Source organism: Bos taurus, chromosome 19, assembly GCF_002263795.3.
Source record: "Bos taurus isolate L1 Dominette 01449 registration number 42190680 breed Hereford chromosome 19, ARS-UCD2.0, whole genome shotgun sequence".
Classification (NCBI taxonomy): domain Eukaryota; kingdom Metazoa; phylum Chordata; class Mammalia; order Artiodactyla; family Bovidae; genus Bos; species Bos taurus.
Window position 1 is genome coordinate 13,714,618 of NC_037346.1, and position 22,783 is coordinate 13,737,400.

At 41.9% G+C, this 22,783-nt stretch overlaps 2 protein-coding genes across 6 annotated transcripts in view; one reads left to right on the forward strand and one right to left on the reverse strand.

Annotated features, from left to right (window-relative positions):
- Positions 1-11,689, reverse strand: part of ACACA (acetyl-CoA carboxylase alpha) — a 286,753-nt gene extending 275,064 nt beyond the window's left edge. For both annotated transcript variants that reach the window (XM_024979601.2, XM_005219975.5), the window contains exon 1: positions 11,203-11,689. In XM_024979601.2, coding sequence (XP_024835369.1) covers positions 11,203-11,240 — 38 coding nt within the window. In that variant the 5' untranslated portion in view covers positions 11,241-11,689. The remainder of the gene's footprint in view (positions 1-11,202) is intronic.
- Positions 11,690-11,877: 188 nt separating this feature from the next.
- TADA2A (transcriptional adaptor 2A) overlaps positions 11,878-22,783 on the forward strand; it is a 46,208-nt gene continuing 35,302 nt past the window's right edge. For 2 of the 4 annotated variants that reach the window (XM_005219991.5, XM_015458536.3), the window contains exons 1-2: positions 11,878-11,923; positions 14,807-14,953. In XM_005219991.5, coding sequence (XP_005220048.1) covers positions 14,929-14,953 — 25 coding nt within the window. In that variant the 5' untranslated portion in view covers positions 11,878-11,923; positions 14,807-14,928. 4 annotated transcript variants of the gene reach the window in all.

Below are 22,783 nucleotides of genomic sequence, written 5' to 3' on the forward strand. Positions count from 1 at the left end.
GATAAACTGACATTTAGTTTTACCCCAGATGGTTGTCCAGTTGTCTGTGCCATTTATTGAGTAGTCCATCTTTAGCATATACTAATTCCTGTATGTATTTTGGTTTACTTCTGGACTTTCCTCTTCCACTAGTATGGGAGTCTTCATATGCTGGAATAATTGGTACTATTTCTTTTTGTTCCAGTGGGCACATTTTCACATTTATCTTTGACTTCTCTGTGGTACTTGGCATCATTGACTGATCCACTTTGATGTATTCTCAGTGCTATGCTGTTAGATTACTGAGTAGGTGTATAAACATGTATTTAGGGCACTAGCAGATCAAGGGCACTGAAATAAAGATAGCGAGGATATAATCAAAGAGGTCACCATAGACAAACCAGAACTTTGTTGGACTTCCCTTACACCTATTCTATAGCTTACAATATTTTAAAATATTGTTTATTTATTCATTAGCTGTGCCTGGTCTTAGTTGTGGCATTCGGGATTTTTACCTGTGTCCCGTGGGATCTAGTTCCCTGATCAAACGTGGGCCCCTGCATTGGGAGCATGGAGTCTTAGCCACTGGACCACCAGGGAAGTCCCTAAAGCTTATACATTTTTTTTTTTTTTTACAGATTTATTTATTTAGGCCATGTCATGTGGCTTGCAGGATCTGTTTCCTGAGCAGGGATTGAACTCTGGTTCACGGCAGTGAAAGCACTAAGTCCTAACCACTGGACTGCCAGGGAACTCTCAATAGTTTTAAATTATGTGGGAAGCACAATATTTTCAGTTATTTAGAGCCTATATTGGAGAAGGCAATGGCACCCCACTCCAGTACTCTTGCCTGGAAAATCCCATGGGCGGAGGAGCCTGGTGGGCTGCAATCCATGGGGTTGCGAAGAGTCAGACACGACTGAGTGACTTACACTTTCACTTTTCACTTTCATGCATTGGAGAAGGAAATGGCAACCCACTCCAGTGTTCTTGCCTGGAGAATCCCAGGGACAGGGAAGCCTGGTGGGCTGCCGTCTATGGGGTCGCACAGAGTCGGACACGACTGAAGTGACTTAGCAGCAGCAGAGCCTATATGGTCTTTTTAAAATTAATACTTAACTAATTAATTTGACTGGGTTGGGTCTTAGTTGTGTCATGTGGGATCTTTCACTGCAGGGCATGGACTCGATATTTGTGGCTTGGGCTTAGTTGCCCTGAGGCATGTGGGGTCTAAGTTCCCCGACCAGGGATCAAATCCATGTCCCCTTCATTGCAAGGTGGATTCTTAACCACTGGACCACCAGGGAAGTCCCTAGAGCCTAGAGGGTCTTAATGCTCTGCTGACTGCCTCCCACTCCCCATCTTTACTATCACTTCTCTCTCTTCAATCTACTTCTTTTCTAGACTAAGGGCTCTTCCTCTGTGTCTTTCCTGTCATTGTCATTCAAGTTTCTACTCTTCACCTTTCTTTTCTTTTTCTATTCAATGAGCTCAGACAATCTCATCCTCTCCCATGACTTCAAAATTCCCAGATTTGTGCTGATTTCCTAATCTGTCTCTCTGACCCAGATCTCTCCTTCAGCTTTTTATTTTTAATTTATTTTTGGTTGCACTGAGTTTTCGTTCCTGGGCATGGGTTTTCTCAAGCTGCAGAGAGCGGGGACTACTTGCTAGCTGCAGTTGCAGACTTATTGCAGTGGCTCCTCCCGCTGCGGAGCACAGGATCTAGGCACAAGGGCTTCAGTAGTTGCCGCGAGTGGGCTCTGGAGCACTGGCATAGTAGTTGTGGCACAGAGGCGTAGTTGCTCTGAGGCTTGAGGATTCTTTCCGGATCAGGGATTGAACCCATGTTCCCTGTACTGGGAAACAGATACTTAACCTCTGGATGACCAGGGAAGTCTTCTCTTTTAGCTTTAGAATCTGCCAACTGAACATCACCTGTACAGCCTGCTGCTGCTAAGTCACTTCAGTCCTGTCCGACTCTGTGCGACCCCATAGACGGAAGCCCACCAGGCTCCCCCGTCCCTGGGATTCTCCAGGCAAGAACACTGGAGTGGGTTGCCATTTCCTTCTCCAATGCATAAGAGTGAAAAGTGAAAGTGAAGTTTCTCAGTCGTGTCGGACTCTTTGCGACCCCATGGACTGTAGCCTACCAGGCTCCTCCGTCCATGGGATTTTCCAGGCAAGGGTACTGGAGTGGGGTACCATTGCTGCAAACACCTCAAACTCAAAGTTTACAGAACAAACCTGCCCTTTCCCTCTTTGTGTCTGTTTGCCCTATGGTCCCTCTCTTGGTTAGAAGTGCCATCATCCACCAGTTACCTGAGTTGGACATTTGAGAATCATCTTTAATCCTACCAACTTACTCCTCCCCACCCCACACTATTACTATTAACGATTACTATTTTAGACACAACACTCGACCGGTAGGATTTTAGTTTCCCAACCAGGGATCAAACTTGGGCCCATGGCAGCTGAGAGCACAAAGACCTAGCCATGGAAGCACCATGGAATTCCCCTCCATTACTTCTTAAACACCTTAAATCCATTTACTTTTCCTCATCCCCATTCCAACCATGTTAGTTCAAGCCCTCATCATCTCTTACTTGGACTTCTGAAATTCCTGGTCTTTCCTTTTGCCACCTTTTAGTCCACATCACTGCCAGAGAGCTAGATCTAAAACCAGATTAGTTATTACCACTCCCCAACTCAAAATACCCTACTGGCTCGCCACAGCCTCTGGAGTAACATCTGAAGCCTGCTCTGGTCTGACCCCTGTGCACCATGCAGCTTCACAGTCAATGGCTCGCCTTTCTTGCTCTCTGTACTCCAATTACACAGACCAAACTGATCGTGCTATCTCATGCTTCTTTGGGTAATTTAATCCGTTTGGAATTTCCTTCCCATTCTTCTCTAAGACTTATCTCATCACTTCCCAGAGACCTACCCCTTAATTCTCCCTAGAATTGGCCGATCTCTTCTCGGAGCCCTCAGTGTACTAGCACATCACTGTTACAGCACATATTACCTTGTATTGTAACTATCTGCTGCCCATCTCTCCACTGGACACCGAGCTTCTTTTCAAGGGCAGAGCCTGTTTTATTACGTGTGTGTGTGTGTGTGTGTGTGTGTGCTTAGTCGCTCAGTCACTCTTCTGCAACTCCAAGGACTGTGTAGTCTACCAGGCTCCTCTGTCCATGTGATTCTCCAGGCAAGAATACTGGATGGGTTGCCATGTCCTCCTCCAGGGGATCTTTCCCACCCAGGGATCGAACCTGCATCTCTTAAGTCTCCTGCATTGGCAGGTGGGTTCTCTACACTAGTGCCACCTGGGAGGCCCATATATATATATATATATATATACACACACACATACACACACACACATATATACACACACATATAGGTACACATACATATATACACACACATATATACACACACATATATATACACACACATATATATACACACATATATATATACACACATATATATACACACACATATATATACACACACATATATATAAAATGCTTAAAATTTGTTGGCTAAGACTCTCTTCCTTGAATGGGCATAAGAAAATCAGCTTCAACAGGTTCCAGTTCTTCCATTATTAACTAATCCCTCCCTCTTGAAGGCTGACTTCTTCTCCTTTTGGACGTGCGTACATATTCCATATTTCTAAAGAGCCATTCTATTTTCTAAAAAAAAAAAAAAGAAACTTGACATATCTCTGCTGGGGTGCACTACCTTCTGAGGTCGTATAAAGTCTAGAGGCTGGTAACAGAAGTCTGAACCTCCACTACGCTGCCTGCTTCCATTCTCTGAGCATCAATTTCTGCACCAGTAAAAATGGGAGTAACAACACCTCCCTTAAGAGATTTTTTTTTTTTTTTTTCTCGACGGCGAGAGGTCGCCGGGCAGGTGAGGGCGCCACGGGAGGGGCGAGGGCATCTCTCCTGCAGCGCGGACCCCGCGGGGGCGCAGGTGAGCCGGCCTGGAACAGGGGACCCCGCCGGCCTGCAGGCATCACTGGAGGCTGCCCCTGCGCTCCCCTTAAGAGATTTTTAAGGACTGAAATGAGAAAGTATATACAAAGAGCCTTGCACTGTGTGTGTGTGCCAAGTTGTGTCTGACTCTTTATGACCCCACAGACTGTAGCCCATCAGGCTTCTCTGTTCATGGAATTTTCCAGGCAAGAATCGTATTTCCTACTCCAGGGGATCTTCCCGATCCCGAGATTGAACTCGCATCTCTTGGGTCTCCTGCATTGGCAGGCGGCTTCTTTACCATGAGTGCCACCTGAGAAGCCCACGAAGAACCTTGCAAAGTACCTATTTTTAGTGTCAGGTAGGGAGACAATACTGCTGTGTCATTTTGAAGAGTATGTTTGTGTGTGTATGAGTGCATGATTTAATAGTAAAGTGCTTCAGGGAAAACTGCTGTCCTTGGCATGATTATAGATTCCAGAAAATTAATAAAGTGAGCAAACACTAAATAATGTGTTTCGCTGCATAAAAACAACTGGTTAGACCATTTATGTAAACAGCTTAACATTTAAGGTTTAATTATCATGCAGCACAATAACAATTATATGTATCATTAAATATGCATCAGAGTAACCTTGTGAGTTTTATTTGATTACAGTAGTACTCTATAGAACATTTTTATAGTTAATTGCTTGTAATGCATAAGTCTGTACACTATTTACATCAATTAAATGAGACAGAGCTCCTGAGTGTGTCCTGCATTTGAGGTAAGCCTGATTAGCTATCCTTGATTGCAACTATACACTTGCCCTATGACCTGCAAGATAACGTACACCTTCTTTAGTTTTGTACAGTGAGGAAGATGCTAAAGAAGAAGGCAGTGAGACTTCCTTGGTGGTCCAGTGGTTAAGAATCCACCTGCCAATGCAGGGGACATGGGTTCGATCCCTGGTCCCGGAAGGTTCCACATGCCTCAGGGCAACTGAGCCCGTGCACAGCAACTATGGAGCCTGCACTCTAGAGCCTGAGAGCCACAACTACTCAGCCTAGGTGACACAACCACTGAAGGCCGTGAGCTCTAAGGCTCATGCTCTGCAACCAGAGAAGCCACCACAGTGAGAAGCCCGCACACCGCTACTAGAGAGTAGCCCCTGCTCTCCGCAACTAGAGAAAGCCTATTCAACAACGAAGGCTCAGTGCAGCCAAAATAAATGAATAAAAGGGCTTCCCTGATAGTTCAATTGGTAAAGAATCCGCCTGTAATGCAAGAGACCCTGGTTCGATTCCTGGGTTGGGAAGATCTGCTGGAGAAGGGATAGGCTAACCACTTCAGTATTCTTGGGCTTCCCTTGTGGCTCAGCTGGGAAAGAATCTGCCCGCAGTGCGAGAGACCTGGGTTCGATCCCTAGGTTGGGAAGATTCCCTGGAGAAAGGAAAGGCTACCCACTCCAGTATTCTGGTTTGACTTAAAAAAGTCAAACTCATTACTCAATTGTTTTAAAAGAAAAAGAAGCATGCAGCAAAAGAAAATTCTGTTTAATTGCTCAGTGTTTAAGAAACCTACACGTTTCCAGAAGATAGTTCTTGATTCAAATAACAAAAATATTCTAATGCTGACCACTAGCCAACATAGCCTAAAATAACTTCTAAGCAAGTCCCAAGGTCATACTATGGAGCACTTTTGGAATTAAAATTAAAACCACAATTATAATTTATTTGACCCCCACCATGAATTAGGTACTATACATACACCATCATATCCTTATAAGAGTCTTATAAATTAGGTATTATTTTCGTTTTATGTATGAGGAGAAAAGAGGCACAAAAAGGTAATAATTTGCCTAAATGCTTGAAGGTTGTCAAGGGTGGAACAGGATTCAAATTCAGGAAAGGCTTCTTTCCTGAAGCCTTCTTTCAAACTACATACCTTTTCAATTATATTAATTGGTTTCTAACAATTCATGTTTCAAACATGTACTTGTTGGTTGCAAGAGTATAGACTGCCTGTCATCAAATTACACAGAACACTTTAGGAGTCTGTTTGGAAAGCCAAAAGGTGGAGGCCTTGTCCATCAGGCTGAAAGGCATGCAGCTAGGCTGCCTGGTAGGCATTTAAAATTTTCCAGGTAAACAGGAGTCATTCAGCAATAAGACATTTCTGGTTCACCTAGCTTTTCAGATCCTACCCCAGACCTGCTGTTCCAAGAGACATCCTGTGCATTACAGAGATCAAAAAGAAGACAGGGAGGGAACTGCCTGCCAGTCCAATGGTTAGGACTTGACACTCTCACTGCCAGGGCCCAGGTTCCAACCCTGACAGGAGAACTAAGATCCCACATGCTACACAGTATAGCCAAAAATTAAAAATGTCAGTGAGGTGAGGAAGCAGCAGAAGAGATGGGTAGCAAAGGGCTAGATTCATGAAAATCAGGCTTAATGGCCCTGGGATTATGAAAATCCTAAAACTTGCTAACTTTGCAGCTTGAATAGCCAGCGGGAGTTTATTAGCTACATTTGGACAGACATGATTTTAATTCTGGCTGTACTACCTAGGAACTGAAGGACTTAGGGTAAGAGGTTTTACCTCTCTGCGCCTCATTTTTACTTATCTGAAGAATGGGTTGTAGTGGGGTCCTTTAGCAGAACTTGTCCCCTTCTTGCTCACCTTTGAGATCTCTGCATGAGTGCTAAGTCACTTCAGTTGTGTCTGACTCTGTGTGACCCTATGGAGTGTAGCCCACCAGGCTCCTCTGTCCATGGGATTCTCCAGGCAAGAATACTGGAGCAGGTTTGCCATGTCCTTCTCCAGGAGATCTTCCCAACCCAGGGATTAAAACCATGTCTCTTATGTCTCCTGCATTGGCAGGCGGGTTCTTTACCACTAGCGCCACCTGGAAACTTTAGGGCACCCTTACTTATGCAGAAGCACCCCAGATACACCACTGTGTAGAGAAACAACAGTATGCAGACCTTACATTTCTTTAAGTAGATTAGCAAAGGTACTTCAATCCTTCCTTGACAGAATGGTCATGGTTGAGGGTGATCAAGTGAGAAGAGCAGTCTAGCAAATGAACCTAAATCAGGGACACGGAGAATACACTGGCGGTGGCGAAGTGGGAGTGGGGAGGAAAAGAATAAGAGTGGGAGTCTGGGATTAGCAGATGCAAATTAGTATATATAGGATGGATAAATAACAAGGTCCTTCTGTATAGCAGAGAGAACTATATTCAATACTCTGATAAAATGTAATAGAAAAGAATATGAAAAAAAATGTATTTATGTGTATATATATGTGTAACTGAGTCACTTTGCTGTACAGCAGTAATTAACACAACACTGTAATTCTACCATACTTCAATAAAAGTAAATTAAAAAAAAAAGGGACCTCCCTGGTGGTCCAATGGTTAAGAATCTGCCTGTCAAGGCAAGGGACACAGGTTCAATCCCTGGTCCTGCAAGATCCCACACGCGACGAAACAACTGAGCCCATGTGCCACAACTATTGAAACCTTTGAGCCCTAGAGCCTGTGCTCCGCAACCACAGAAGTCACTGCACTAAGCCTGTGTACTGCAACGAACAGAAGCCTCCACTCTCTGCAACAGAAAATCCACCCGAAGTAACCAAGACCCAGCACAGCCAAAAATAAATAAATAATTTTAAAATTAATTAATTAAAAAAATAAAAGCAATCTAGGAACCTCCTAGAAGGAATACTAATATTCGCTAACTCCTTTGACTAGGGTGGCCATCAAAGGAGAAAGCTATGGAGGGACGGAGCCAATGAAAACAAGAGGATCGAAATGCTCCTGAATGGCAGAGGCAGCAACAGAGGCCAAAGAGGCTGGACCAGCCGTGAGCTGGGCCATAGTGGAGTCAGTTTTTTGTTGTTGTTGTTCAGTTGTTAAGTTGCGTCCAACTCTTTGTGACCCCATGGACTGCAGCACGCTAGGCTCCTAGTGTGTGAACTCAAAAGAGCTGAGCCCTAAGGAGCTGCAATTCCTGGGCTCAGGCCTTTGGTGGAGTGGAGCCCTGTCTACTAAGTGCATCACAGAAAACTCCTTGTCTTTAAGAGACCTTGTATTTGGCACAGAGCTCTGCTCCCGGAACTAAATCTCTGGCTAATTTACATTGACTGGCATTATCTGAGTTTAAAGGGAAGGAAGTTGAAATGGGGAAAGCATGGCTAGATTTTTAGATGCTCTGTTCTTATCTATTTGTATACCACACTACAAACAGCCACCTTAGATACAAGAAAAATAAATAAAAGAGGAGATCAAGTTTCTAGTCTTTCGGCACTCAGGACATAGTAACTAGAAATGATTATCATTTTCACAGAGAGGAAGGCTCAGCAACTGCACTTCGGATTCTAACCACTGCGATTAAGTAGTGGGAGAGGAGTTTGGGGCAGATTTTGGACTCAATCAATGGTAGCCACGTTACAGAGCCTGATGGGAGGATGGAATTTTCCTTGTTGGGATTTGAGTTCAAAAGTCAACCTCCTAAAAAAAAAAAAAAAGTCAACCTCCTTAGTTAGTGAAGAATGGAAGGGCTTGGAGAAGGTGCTATTAGTCTGTCCTGAAGGTCACTCTTTATAAAAATATTAGTTCAACAGGGACTGGTCTTAATATTATTAATGTAACTTTCTGTCTTTAAGAGGACAAGAGTTGTTTTTTTCAGGTTCCTTGACAGACAGTGCTTAGTGAGGGAGCAACAAGGTACTGAGTTGTCTCTCCTAGCACAGGTTAAGCACAGATCACTGGAAGCATGCAAGAGGGATACCCGATCCAGACCTGGGGAAGGCAGAAGAGATGTACCTGAGGAAATGAAGTCTAAGTTGAAGTGAAGGTACCTTAGCAAAGGAAACTTGGAAGTAGTGCCTAGGGGCAAAAGGAGGTGCTTCTACCTGGTGGGAGAATGAAGAGTAAGATGGGGGCAATAATGACAAAGAAAGAGAAAGACATTGGACCCTGAAGGGCCTTCTTCAAAGAGTGACCATATAATTTACTGTACAGAGACACTTCTAAGAGGGAAATGCAACCTCGCTAATTATAGGGGGATAATAGGTATAAACCAGGACTGTTCTGAGTAAATCGGGACTTATCACCCTACTCAGAGGTCATGTTCAGGTGTGTGGCCCTCTGGTGAAAGCATAAACTGGACATCACCTCTTTTTACCTTACACAATCTTTCTTTTGCCTGAGGACTTCATGCATGCCTTTGCTTTTACCTGCTCATTTTGCAAATATTTGTCCAGGAAGTTCTTCCGGGTACTGAGGTTACAAAGAAAACCTACATCCAAAGAAACAGTTCTAATACAGTTAAATCGTTTTAGCCCTGGTCTCTCCTCTTAGCTTCAGACTTATTTATGTCATTCCCATATGCAGGTTGCAAAGCAGATCTGAAACAGAATCTTTCATTTCTCCTCCAAATTTGTGTTCCTCATGTTATAACTGATGCCACTGCAATACTGAAGGCAGAAACTGAGAAAAACACTGCTTTCATCACTGTTATCCTTCCCCTCACTATGCATTTTTAATTTCTCCACATCTTTCTTAAACACAATGGCTAAATTGGGGCTTAGAATTCTAATGAGGGCCTAACATCAATTGAAGAGGAAGGGTAATTTCCAGGTGCTTGAATGCTATGTTTCTAATGAATAGATCCCTGAATCACGTGGGACTGTTTTTCAACGGTAAAACGCTGATGACTCATATCAGTTTGTTGATAGTGATGACGTCCAGATCTGGATACACGCCCTAGCCAGTATCAAAAACTTTCAGTTTAGGAGAAAAAAACATGAAGATAAGTCCTAAAGGTTTGATGCCAGTTTCCGTTTGTGGAGGTGAGTGGTTGTAAAGGCGTAGGTGAAACACCAGTACACTGTTAAAAATGGATGATTGAAAGGGCAATTTTAATGCTTCCACTATCTATTCTCCATACAACTGCTAGTGATTCTTTTTAAAACAAATCTGATAAACAATCCGCCTGCAATGCAGGAGACCTGGATTCAATCCCAGGGTTGGGAAGATCCCCTGGAGAAGGGAAAGGTTACCCACTGCAGTATTCTGGCCTAGAGAATCCCACCGACTGTACAGTCCACGGGGTCGCAAAGGGTCAGACAGGACTGAGCAACTTTCACTTTCACTAATCCAAGGCTGCAATTAAAACAAATCTGATGATTCCTTTGTTCTCAACCCTTCCATGGTATTCTGTCACATTCTAATAAAATCCAAAGTCCAACGTGGCTTACCAGATACATGATCTGGTTTCTGCCTATTTCCCAACTTCTTTCTCTAATATCTAGCTTCTTCTCCAAGATGCCAAGCAATCAGGGCTATTTTAATTGCCATTTCTTTTCTCCCAGAACAGTTTCTCTCTAGAAATACACACAGCTACCTCCCTCATTAATGATTAGATTTCAGCTTATGATGTAGAGGCCTTTTTTGTCTGCCCCATCTAATACAGCATCATCCCATCACTCTTATCCCATTGTCTTGATTTTTTTAAAAACCTGCCACATTATTGGGCATTAGCTATTACATAGTAATATAGTTTATGTATTGCTTACTGTCAATCTCCCCCATTATTATATGAGGCAGAAACTGATTCACTGCTGAATTCCCAGCATGTACAACAGTGTCTTCTCATTAGATATTTGATTAATGAATGAATAAACAGATTTTCAGGATACAACATATGTAAAACTATTCTATATTTACTGACATTAAGCATAAAAAATATCTAAAAGAGTGTATAGCAAAATGTTAAATTACATGGGGTGAGCTGGTTTTCACATTATTTTTGCTCATGCAAATCTTTTTTTTTTCAGAACGAACTTGTATTACTCAGATACTAAAAGAAAAAAAAAATGAATAAAGAGGCCACGCTGGCAGAAAGTGTAAATGAATTCTATAAGAGGTTGGGCAAATTTATGAATGAAAGACTTAAACAGATATAGTAGCATAATGGTTAAGCTCAGTAACTGTGTGAATCCCCTTTCATACATGATCTAGCATGTAATCCCAAGTTATTCACAAGGCAGCGTCTAAAGGTTTTCATCTGGAAAATGGGGATGGTAATAATGAGTGTCTACCCCACAAGGTTGTTTCTGAATATTAAATGAGACCATGTTTGCTACCTCCTTTGTACAATACCTGGCATGCAGTAAATACCCAACAAATGGCAGCTATTACAATAATTAGTAGTAGTAACAAGAGATGTTGGGACATACCTAGCCCTCAAGATTGACATCAGAGTGGACCACCACATCCTCTCATCATTGCGCCTCAATCTGGGCCCCTGAAGCCCAAAGAGGGGATGGTTCTTTCCAAAGATGATAATTTCGACGTTCCAGGAGCATCTGAATCAAACGTACCCCGTGTACCCTTAAACCATTCAGGCAGTCTGATTAATCCACCAGCGGCACTGCAAGATACGGCTTCGAGAGGCCACCCCCGCTCGCCGTCCTTGGGCCCAGGCGCTTAGCCTCGATCTCCTTCGAGGCGGTAACAAGGGTGGGAGTGGGAATGTCAGAAAACACAAAAGCGGGGCAGTACTGGCCCGCTCCGGCTCAGCGCACTCTGGAGCGGATAAAACGGCGGCACCAGGCACCGGCCGGTCCGCGGCGACCAGCAACACGCCCTCAGGAAAAAGTAATCACTGGTCCCACTCAAAACTCGGGCAGGCGGCTCAGAGTCCCAGCCTCTCAGGCCTCTCTGCAAGAGGCCGGCGGCGGGCGCGCGGCGAGAGCCCCGGACGGGGGCCGAGCCAGGGGCGGCGGCGGCAGGCGCGCCACCCGCGACGGGGCTTCGACGGCCGGGGCGGGGACTGGGCGGAGGCGGCGGGCGCGCGGCCCGCTCGCGCCTGCGCCGCCCGCAGGGAGCGCGCACGCAAAGCTCGGGCGCGCGCACGGCTGGCGTTTCCTCGGCGCGGAGGAGGGGGAACGCGCTGAGGTGAGGCACGAGGTGCTCCGGGGAGCTTGTCCGCCGGCCGTGAGCCCCACTCGCGGGACTAGGTGGGAGGCGGGGACCGCGAGGGGCGGCCAGTTTGCGGGCGGGCTGCGGGCCCCGGCGGCGTCAGGGGCGAGAGGGGCAGGCGGGCGGGCGTGAGGCACGGGCCACGCCGCGCGGTGGGGGAGGGCGCCGCGGGCCGGGACTGAGCCCTGGGGCCGCGCCCCGCCCCCTGAACGGTCCGCTGGGTCCCCGCCTCGGCATTCCTGTCGCTGCTGTGGCGGAGCGCGAAATCCCGTTGTTAACAAAGGACTGACGTGACCCCTTGTTTTCAGATAGGCCTTCCAAGTAGACATTTCGTATCTATAGAGCTGAGGTTGTCTGAGTCTCCAGTAAAATGACGCCCAAGATCATATAATTAATGAGGGACCAAGTGAGGCTTCGAATCTTGTCTGCGAATCTCTTCCAAGTCTGCCCCTGTCCTCTGCTTCACGCACCTTGCCTCCTCTTCCCAGTAACTTCTTGGACTTTGGCAAATGTTAACTTGGAGGTAGCAGCCACCCTTTCGTGAATGTTAGCGTCAGAAATGTCTCCAGTGAGAAGAATGGAGTGGAGAAAGAATATTCTGTTTACTGCAATATTGTGCTTACAACATGGAGCGTTTATGAGGCTATACACATCCTTTAGTTGACTATCTCTATTAATCTCTGTTGTGACGCTGCTGTTCACTAACTGTAAGATATTGTGCAAATAATCTTTCAGGGCTTCTTTCCCTCCTTGAAAAAGCTCCATGCCTCAGAAGATTGTAAGGATTCACAGATAATCCACATACAGTGGTGCCACAGTGTCTAGCTTAAGAGAAAACTTCAATAAATGTTCACTATTTGTGGCCCAGACAGTAAAGAATCTAGCTGCAATGCAGGAGACCCGGGTTCAGTCCCTGGGTGGGGAAGGTCCGGTGGAGAAGAGAATGGCAACCCACTCCAGTATTCCTGCCTGGAAAATCCCATGGACAGAGTAACCTGGTGGGCTACAGGCAGAGTCGCAGAGTCGGACATGACTGAGCAACTAACACGTTATTTTGTTACTGAGTGCATAATACTTCTTACTGAACTCGTGTTTCTTCAAACTCATTTTTTCTGGTCTAGAGCAGAGGGAGAACCACTCCGACTCATCCTGAAAAAGACAAGTTCATTGACAGTGTTATCTGAGCTTTGTATACACTTAATGATGACTTATTCTAAGCTAAAACTGTTAGGTGAAAAAAGTCACTGTCGGAGAACTAAAGATAAATTAACCTTTTTGTAGAACTAATACTTATTTGTCCATTGTTGTTGTTTAGTTACTAAGTCGTGGCAGAGTTGAACCCATATCTCTGACATTAGCAGGCAGATTCTTAACCATTGAGCCACCTGGGAAGCCCTCATTTGTCCACTACATTTGTGTTTATTGAATTCTTTCTGCTTGGCAATATGCACCAAGTACTTTAAGACATACAAATTTGTTATTTAATGTGGTCCCTGCTTTCGTTAGTTTAGAAGTGGGAAAAATATGCATTCAGAAGTAATTCTTACAAAGGAGAATGTAAACAATGCTGAAGAAAACAGAGAGAGAGAGAGAGAGAGAGAGAGAGAAAGAGAGAGAGAGAGAGAGAAGGCTATGGGAGATTAGAAAGGGGGGATTTTTTTTTTTTTGGGTTAGTGTGAAATAGGAGTTCATTTATGTCTTCAGACTCTGTGGGAGAGGGAGAGGGTGGGATGATTTGGGAGAATGGCATTGAAACATGTATAATATCACATAAGAAACGAATGGCCAGTCCAGGTTCGATGCAGGATACAGGATGCTTGGGGCTGGTGCACTGAGATGACCCAGAGGGATGGTACGGGGACAGAAGTGGGAGGGGGGTTCAGGATGGGGAACAGGTGTACACCCATGGCAGATTCATGGCAAAACCAATACAATATTGTAAAGTAATTAGCCTCCAATTAAAATACATAAATTTATTTTAAAAAATGTGACTTGGTATATTGTACATACCTACTTCCCTAGAGGTCCAATGGCTAAGACTCTGCGCTCCCAATACAGGGAGCCCAGGTTCAATCCCTAGTCAGGGAGCTAGATCCTACAGGCCTCAACTAAGACCTAACACAATCAAATAAATACAGGAAAAAAAAATTTGTTCAAATAATAAATTAGTGAACAAAATGTATGTTGTAATAGATAGGATTCCTAAGTTTTCTAGTAATAGAAGTTCATTCAGATTAAAGTATTATTGGAAAGATAGAGAAATGAGGGGAAAAAAAAAGCTTAAACAGTTAGGCCACCCCTGGGGATGGGAATCTTGAAGGGCCAGATCTCATGGACCAGATTCTTTAGCTAGTGAATGACTGAGCTCCAACTACCCTCTGTCCTTGTGTATCTTACTCAATATTCAGGTTTCTGTAAGACCAGATTGGATTGCTTTAGCTGCTGTGGAGGTGGAGGATAGAGTATTGTGATTCACAATCCCACCAAAGCCTTAGGAGATGTGGGAGAGTCAGTTTTCCAAAGGATGGAGGGCTAAGGAGAGAAGTGATACCAGGCAGAGAAAATCAGTTGTTGTTTATTAGAACTGTGTAGCCTTTATAGAGGACTTAGTATGGGCCAGGTACTATGGTATATTATTTATCTGGCTCTTGATATTTAACCCTCAACAGCTCTAGGAAGTAGGTATGATTGTAGCATATCCATTTTACAGAGGAGGAAACGAGCTTATAGAGATAAAATAATTTGCTTAGCCTTAACAAAACTAGGATGTACAACTGAGTACACAGCATTATTTTCTCTTTATCTTGTCCCTTTGTTTTTTTTTTTTATCTTGTCCCTTTGAATTATTTCCTTATCCAGGTGCCACTTCTGTTTGTTCACAAGGAGCGGTCATCAGCTTTGGTGTTGGCAAGTTGTGAAATCTCCTTGAAGCAACTCAGATTAAAGAAGATCAAAGCAACAGAGTCTTTGCCAACTAGGGAATGGACCGATTGGGTTCCTTTAGCAGTAAGTACTGTGGGAACAAGTCCCAGGTTAATATTCATAGTAAACTAAAGTGGAAGTTGATCAAAGAAGAAAAATAAGTACTTTGAAGTTAAAGCCATGTGAATCTGATCCTAAAAGAATAAGAATATCAAATCAAAATAAAATCAACCAATACTACTGATTGCCCACTGAACTCTTGACACAAACATATCACCCTAGGTCTTATAAGAAAACTGAGCTCAAATGGACCGTGCATAGTATGATTAACCCATAGTTCAACTGAAAAAAGCAGTTGGAATTTAGCTTTAGAACCAATAACATATTTCAGGTGCCTTGGTAAGAAAGAATGTCAGTGGTAGAATAAAGAAAATGCTCCTGCCCTCTGTTTTTAGCAGAATTTGTATTCTCAGAGTAAGCTACAGTGTAATAACAGTGCAGAGAATTATGGAGTATGTGTGAAATAAATCCAGGCAGCCATAACTGTGGAGGGAAAAAATTATTACTTTTTCTCTGATTCTGAAGATAAGATATTTGGCAGAAATAGAAATCCACTGTTAGATGTTAGTAGCGTCCCAATGAGAGGAATTAGAAAGGCACATTTGGAGTGTAGACTGTTCAGTGATTTCTTAAGGGGAAATCTAATTTGCTCACTCATCACACTCCCTCTATAAATTTAGGACAGAATGGAGTTTTCAGGCACATCTAGTTTAAATCTCATTTTATATACAAAGAGAACCTAAATGAATTATCCCCATGCTGGGAGTGTAAATTGAAACCAGTCTACCTTTTAAAAATAATTTTTAAATTTTAAAAATAATTTATAAACTAAACTTTAAAAATTTGACTTGGAAATAATTTCAAACTCATAGGAAAGTTGGAAGGATAGTACAAAGAATCCCCATATACCTTTTGTAAACCTTTTACCTTATTTGCATATATTATCTCTAAATACACACATTTACTTACATAAGTATGTATATATAAGTAGACATACTCCATTTTTTTTTTCCCCAGAATCATTTGAGGCTAAGGGACATACGTCATGGCTTTACCCTCAAGTAGTTTAGTGTTTATTTCCTAAGACTAGAGATATTCTGTTCTAACCTCACTGACTCGATAGACGTGAGTCTGAGTGAACTCCGGGAGTTGGTGATGGACAGGGAGGCCTGGCGTGCTGCGATTCATGGGGTCACAAAGAGTCGGACACTACTGAGGGACTGAACTGAACTGAACTGAACCTTAGAGTTACCAACTTTTGTAAAATAACGTTGATAACATATTTTTCTCTAACCCACCATCTGTATTCCAGTTTTGTCAGCTGACTCAGTAATGTCTTTTATGGTGTTTTTTTTTCCCCTTCCTTCCCATACAGGATACAGTCAGAGGTCATGTCTTGCATTAAGTTTAACTCCTTTAAACTGAAACATTTTCACAGTCTTTGTCTTTAGTGACTGACACTTTTGGGGAATCAGGCCTTTTCCTCCGTTTTTAAAAATAGAGGTGTCTCATTTTGGGTTTGTCTGGTCTTGCTCTGCCCCTCATTAGTGATGTTAATTTTGAAAATGCAGTCAAGGTGTACATTTAAGTTCTTCACTGTATAATTTTTTTTTCTCTTACGTATAATAAGCAACTCGTAAGGAGACACTTTCTCAGACCATAAAATATTTTGTTCCTCGTCAGAATTTCTCCCTAGTTAGCATCCATTGATGATTTTTGCATTTACTATGATGGTTACAAAATGATTTTTTCCCCAGACCCCAGCACTTCAGCACTATTAGTTAGCATTTTATTGTAGTCAAGAGACTTCTTGTTTCACTTATTTAAGTATGGATATGAATTGCTGCTTTTTCAATGATTTATAGTTCATTATCATACTTAGTTATTTTGGTTCTCAGATTGTCCGAATTTGACTGCTGTGAGTCCCGTCAAGGTGTCTCCTGCAGCCTTGTGACTTGTCCCCAGCCTCCATCACTTTTTTGAGCATCTCCTTACTTTTTGGTATGGCTCCGCGTTCCAGGTGCATCTTACCTCCTATCACCCAGCTCTGAAATTAGCCACTTCTGTGAGGAGTCCTTGGTCCTTTTAGAGAGGAATGACATTAGAAACCAAGATCTGGTCATTGCTTATTGCTGCTAGAGTGTGTTGGCATCTTGGCTTTTTTGGCCCACAGAGCTCAGAAATATATGTGTGTATAAGCTATAAACATAAATACCAATATATATATTCACATATACATGTATATACCTATAGGTAACACTTTTTAAGAAATCATGAGTTCACATTGATACCTCCAGTTTATCATTATAGGTTTTTTCCTTATTTTGTGTCCTTTCATCAGTGAAAACCCTGGCTCCCAAAACTTCAGCATATTTGCTCAGTCTTTTAATACATCCAAAAGTATTTCAGAATTGCTTTGTGAGTACCAGTACATAAAGCAGACCTACTTCAACAAATTCAGGGTTTGTTTACAATTCTCTGCATCACCCAGTACTGAAGGTCTGTTGTTAAATATTCATAAATTACTTGGATTTGTTCTTTTTTTTCCCTTTCTCATTGTGGTTACAGTGTTCTTTTGAAATACTTTTGGGTTTATCTGTTCGTTCTGCTTTCAGTTTTTCCTTTCCATATTTACTGATTTTATTTTTTAATTTGTAGAACATAAATATATTTCCAAAAGTCAAAACTATGGAGATTTTTTATATATATACATAATTGTTACTCCTTATGTCTCTTCCACTCCATTCCATTCCCTCATTCAGCCCTTCATAAGTTTCCAGCTTCACTGTTTTCTAGTTTATCTGTCCTTTATTTCTTTTCACAAAGACAAATAGGCATGTATATATATACATTTTTTAATTTATTTATTTTTAATTGGAAGCTAATTGCTTTACAGTGGAGCGTTGGTTTCTGTCATACATCAGCATGAATCAGCCATAGGTATACATATGTCCCCTCCCTCTTGAACCTTCCTCCCATCCCATCACACCCCCCTCTAGGTTGTCACAGAGCACCAGTTTGAGCTCGCTGTGTTGTATAGCAACTTCCCATTAGCTATCTGCTTTACATATGGTAATGTATATATTTCAGTGCTACATTCTCAATTCATCCCACCCTCTCCTGCATCCATAAGTCTGTTGTCTATGTCTGAGTCTCTATTCTTACCCTGCAAATAGGTTCATTGGTACCATTTTTCTAGATTTCATGTATATGCATTAATACACAATATTTGTTTTTCCGTTTATGACTTACTTCACTGTTTGTAATAGGTTCTTAGTTTCATCTGCCTCACTAGAACTGACTCAAATTTGTTCCTTTTTATGGCCGAGTAACATTCCATTGTATATATGTACCACAACTTCTTTATCCATTTATCTGTCCATGGACATCTGGGTTGCTTCTGTGCTGTCTGTTGTAAATAGTGCTTCAGTGAGCATTGGGGTTCATGAAATGAATATATTTTTGTTTTTCCTAATTTCTTACTGTAAAGATAACATACTATGTATCTTTGCACCTTTTTTTTTCCTTCCCCATTTAATAGTATCTCCTGGAAATACTATATTACTTTATGGAGTTTTTTTTTTAATAGTTGCATATACTACTCCATTATGTGGATATACTGTAGTTTGATCAACTTCTGTCCAGTGCTTGGACATCAATATAGTTTTTTGCAGTTACAATTAATATTCTAATGCATAACCTTGTATTGTTGGAGGTATATATTCAGGTAAATTTTTAGAAGTGGAATTCTTGTGTCCAAAGATAAATGGATATTTAGATACTGCTAAATTCCCTTATAAAGGAGTTGTGCCTTTTTGCATTTCCATAGGCAATATATGAAGATGCCTATTTCCCCACAGCTTGTTGAGAAACTATATTATCAAGCTTTTGAATTTTTGACAGTCTGATGGGTGAGAACTTTCTGTAGATTGCTCTTATTGTGAGTGAAGTTGAATGTCTTTTCATGTTTAAGGTTCATATTCATCTTTCTTAATTATGTCTTCATGACTTTCAAAATAGGATTTTTGGTTCTTTTTTTTCCCTCTCAGTTTTTTTTTTTAATTAATTATTGTGGCTGAGCTGGGTTTTTGTTGCTTTTCTTAGGCTTTCTCTAGTTGCAGCAAGTGCAGGCGACTCTTTGTTGTGGTGTGCAGACTTCTCATTGCCGTGGTTCTTTTGTTGCAGAGCACAGGCTCTGGAAGTACATGGGTTTCCAGTAGTGTGCCCAGTAGTTGTGGCGCATGGAATCTTCCTGGCCTAGGGATCAAACCCATGACCTCTGCGTTGGCAGGCAGATTCTTATCAACTGTGCCACCCGGGAAGTTCCTTTCTCTCAGTTTTTAAAGGTTCTTTCTATGTTAAGGGTGTTAGCCCTTTGTCTATGATATGTTTACAAGTATTTTCTTCTAGTTTATTTGCTTTCTGTATTATGATTTTTTTTTTTTTGCCAAAAAGATTTTTATTTTGTCTATGTAGTCAAATTTATTATTCCTTTATTGCCTCTGGATTTTGAATGATTGTTTAAAAAAAGTCTTTCCTTCCTCCTAGGTTACAGAAAAGTTCTGGATCCTTTGTGAGGGATAGTTTGGCTATATATATCAGAAACCTTCTACATACTTAACAGTTGTAGCTATAGGAAAATAGAAATCCTGAGGAACAAAATGTGAAATGTTATATACTAGGTTGGTGCAAACATAGTTGCAGTTTTGGACCGTGAATTTTAAATCATTATAGCTAGGCTCAAAGTTATAGGAAACATTGCAATCAACATATTTTTGCCAACAAGAAATAAGTTTATTCTTACAATGTAAAAATCCATATTTCAGGATTCAACAAACTCTTAGAAAGCATTTTCTGCCTCCTGCTGGTTATGAAAACATTTTCCCTGCAAAAAGTTGTCAAGATTCTTGAAGAAGTGGTAGTCAGTTGGCAGGAGGTCAGGTGAATATGGCAGATGAGGCAAAACTTCGTAGCCCAATTCGTCCAACTTTTGAAGCCTTGGTTGTGCGATGTGCAGTCAGGCATTGTCATGAAGAAGAATTGGGTCTTTTCTGTTGACCAATACCGGGCATTTTAGTTTCTGGTGCGTTTCATCGGTAAACTGAGCATACTTCTCAGATGTAATGGTTTTGCTGAGATTCAGAAAGCTGTAGTAGATGAGACTGGCAGCAGACCACCAAACAGTGACCATGACCTTTTTTGGTGGGAGTTTGGCTTTGGGAAGTGCTTTGGAGCTTCTTGGTCCAGCCACTGAACTGGTTGTTACTGGGTGTCGTATACAATCCACTTTTCGTTGCATGTCATAGTCTAATCAAGAAGTGGTTCATTGTTGTGTAGAATAAGAGAAGACTGCCGAGGTCCAGCCCGGGCTGATCCAGGGAGTTTGAAGGGGAAACAGCGTCAGCGATTACGCTGGCTTTATTTAAATATTCATCAGAGATATAAAGAGTAATAGAATGAGGATAGCTCAGTAGGAAAATTCAACGGAGAAAAGAGGCTGAGTAGCTTGGTTTACGCGGAAAATCAATATAACCTGTGACATCAAGTTAGCTCTGACCACGGAGGCCGCAGGCGCCCTCTCGAATAGCAGAAGGTGCCCCACCTTAGGCACCTTCTTGAGTGGGTCTTAGAAGCCCAGGCAAATAAATGGTCGCAGAGGACCTCCGCACTCCAGATGGAAACTTCAGCCAGAGGTTGAGAGAAAGAATGACATGGGGAGACCAAGCTTCAGTGAGCAAGGCCCGTAGCTTTATTTTCAACAGGGGCTTTTATATCCTAAGCTGTACATAGAGGATAATAGGGGGTGTGAAATCATGCAAAGTCAGCAGTCTCTGATCCTTATCAAAACCAGGGTTTCTTTCCTGCAAATTTATCGTATACAAATGGTTTAGGTGATTTACATCATCTTTTGGCCAGAAGGCCTATTAACATTTTATGACTCTGATAAAGGTTTGTCAACCGTGAGACTTATTTTCTCTAAGAGTAATTATTTTGAAGTTTGGCGCCATCCTCTGAAGGTGTTAGATAAAGTTGCATTCCTATAGGGCAGAGGTGCAGTGGGCTTACAACAAAGGAAAGAATTTATTACCTTAAGGGTCTAAAGTTGCTAGCACCAAGGCCACTACTTATTTTTTCTACATACCAAGTATATTAATTAATACACATTCAAGGATACAATACAGGGGATGTGGAAGCTTGGCAGCAAGCATTGGCTCATCAATGAAATCTTTTACTAGTTTTATTGTGACAGTTTCTATCTCTCTGAGAGGCTCTAAGCTATTTGAATATCTTAAGCTTCCCTTGCCTCTCGCGGCTGGGAGACTGTAAACAATCGTATGCATAGCTGTAGGAGTCCGGGTAAACTTGTCAGGTGAGTTAGAGAGCTATCTGAGGGGTTTGGATTTAAACACTCCTAATGCCCAGGAACTTTATTAACTGGAGCTGTAAGTTAACTCTTTATCAGAGAGAGAGAGATGGTGGTGGGGGACAGCCCCCAGTAATGTCAGAGGTGACAGCACAAAACAGTAAAGTAGGCAGACTCTGGTTTTTGGGGGTAGATGCTTGAGAATATCCAGGGGGACTCCTGAGGCTCGATCCCGCCTTTGCGTATGCCATGCCTCCTTCCTCATGACCTTTGCCACGGGCGGAGCTCCTCACGCCGGCAGAAGACAACACTTCAAAATGATGATTTTTTTTAAAATTTCAGTCAGTTCATGAGGCACACACTCATCAAACTTTTTCACCTTTCCAATTTGCTTCAAATGCCGAGCGACCGTAGAGTGGTCGACATTGGGTTCTTCAGCAGCTTCTTGTATAGTTGTAAGAGGATCAACTTCAGTGATGGCTCTCAATTGGTTGTTGGCTTCCGATAGCCAGCCACTATGCTCCTCATCTTCAAGCCTCTTGTTTCCTTTGCAGAACTTCTTGAACCACCACTGCACTGTATGTTCATTAGCACTTCCTGGGCCAAATGTGTTGTTGATGTTGTGCGTTGTCTCTGCTGCTTTACGAACCATTTTGAACTTGAATTAAAAAAATCACTTGAATTTGCTTTTTTGTCTATTATTTCTATAGTCTAAAATAAATATAAAATAAATAGCAAGTATTAAGTCATTAGCAAAAAAACATAAAGCAAGAAATGTGCATTAAAATGTTGTATAACATAACCACATTTAAGAATTATTCTAATATCAAATGGCAAGCTTCAATAGCGCAAAACTGTAGCTACTTTTGCACCAACCTAACGTACAGGAACATTGACTTCAGCATTTTTTATAATAGTGAAAAATTGGAAACAACATAAATGCCCAGCAGCAGGGAACTGGTTAGACTAGTGGTTCTCAATCTTATGAGACTCAGTGTTTGATTTTTATGTTTTTAAAGCCTCTTTTACTATTTGGAAATGAAATGCATAGATAACATATCTATGCCCATGATTTCAAAGAAATAAAAATAATGCCCTACCTATACTATAAAGGATAAATGAAGTAATATATAATAATGTAATTTATAACAAAATAATACCTATCTCCATATGTTTAGTCATTACAGTGGAAGACATAATGCCTTAGTAGTCAGATGCTTCTATTCATATGTTGAATCACTGTGCATATTACAACTACAAATGCACAGTGATTCATGTGTGTTGCATTGGTGATTCAGAAATACCACAACTTAAGTCTTAGTAAAATTCTGAACAAAACAAGATAAAATCTCCTCTTGAAGTAATGCAGCTGCCTTCCTGGAAAATTCAGCACATGTTAGAACTATCAGGAACATTTTGTCTTATGTGTAATTAGGTTTCAGGTCATGTAATTATGAATAAGTTTTCACCTACTTGAACATCTGGTGGGA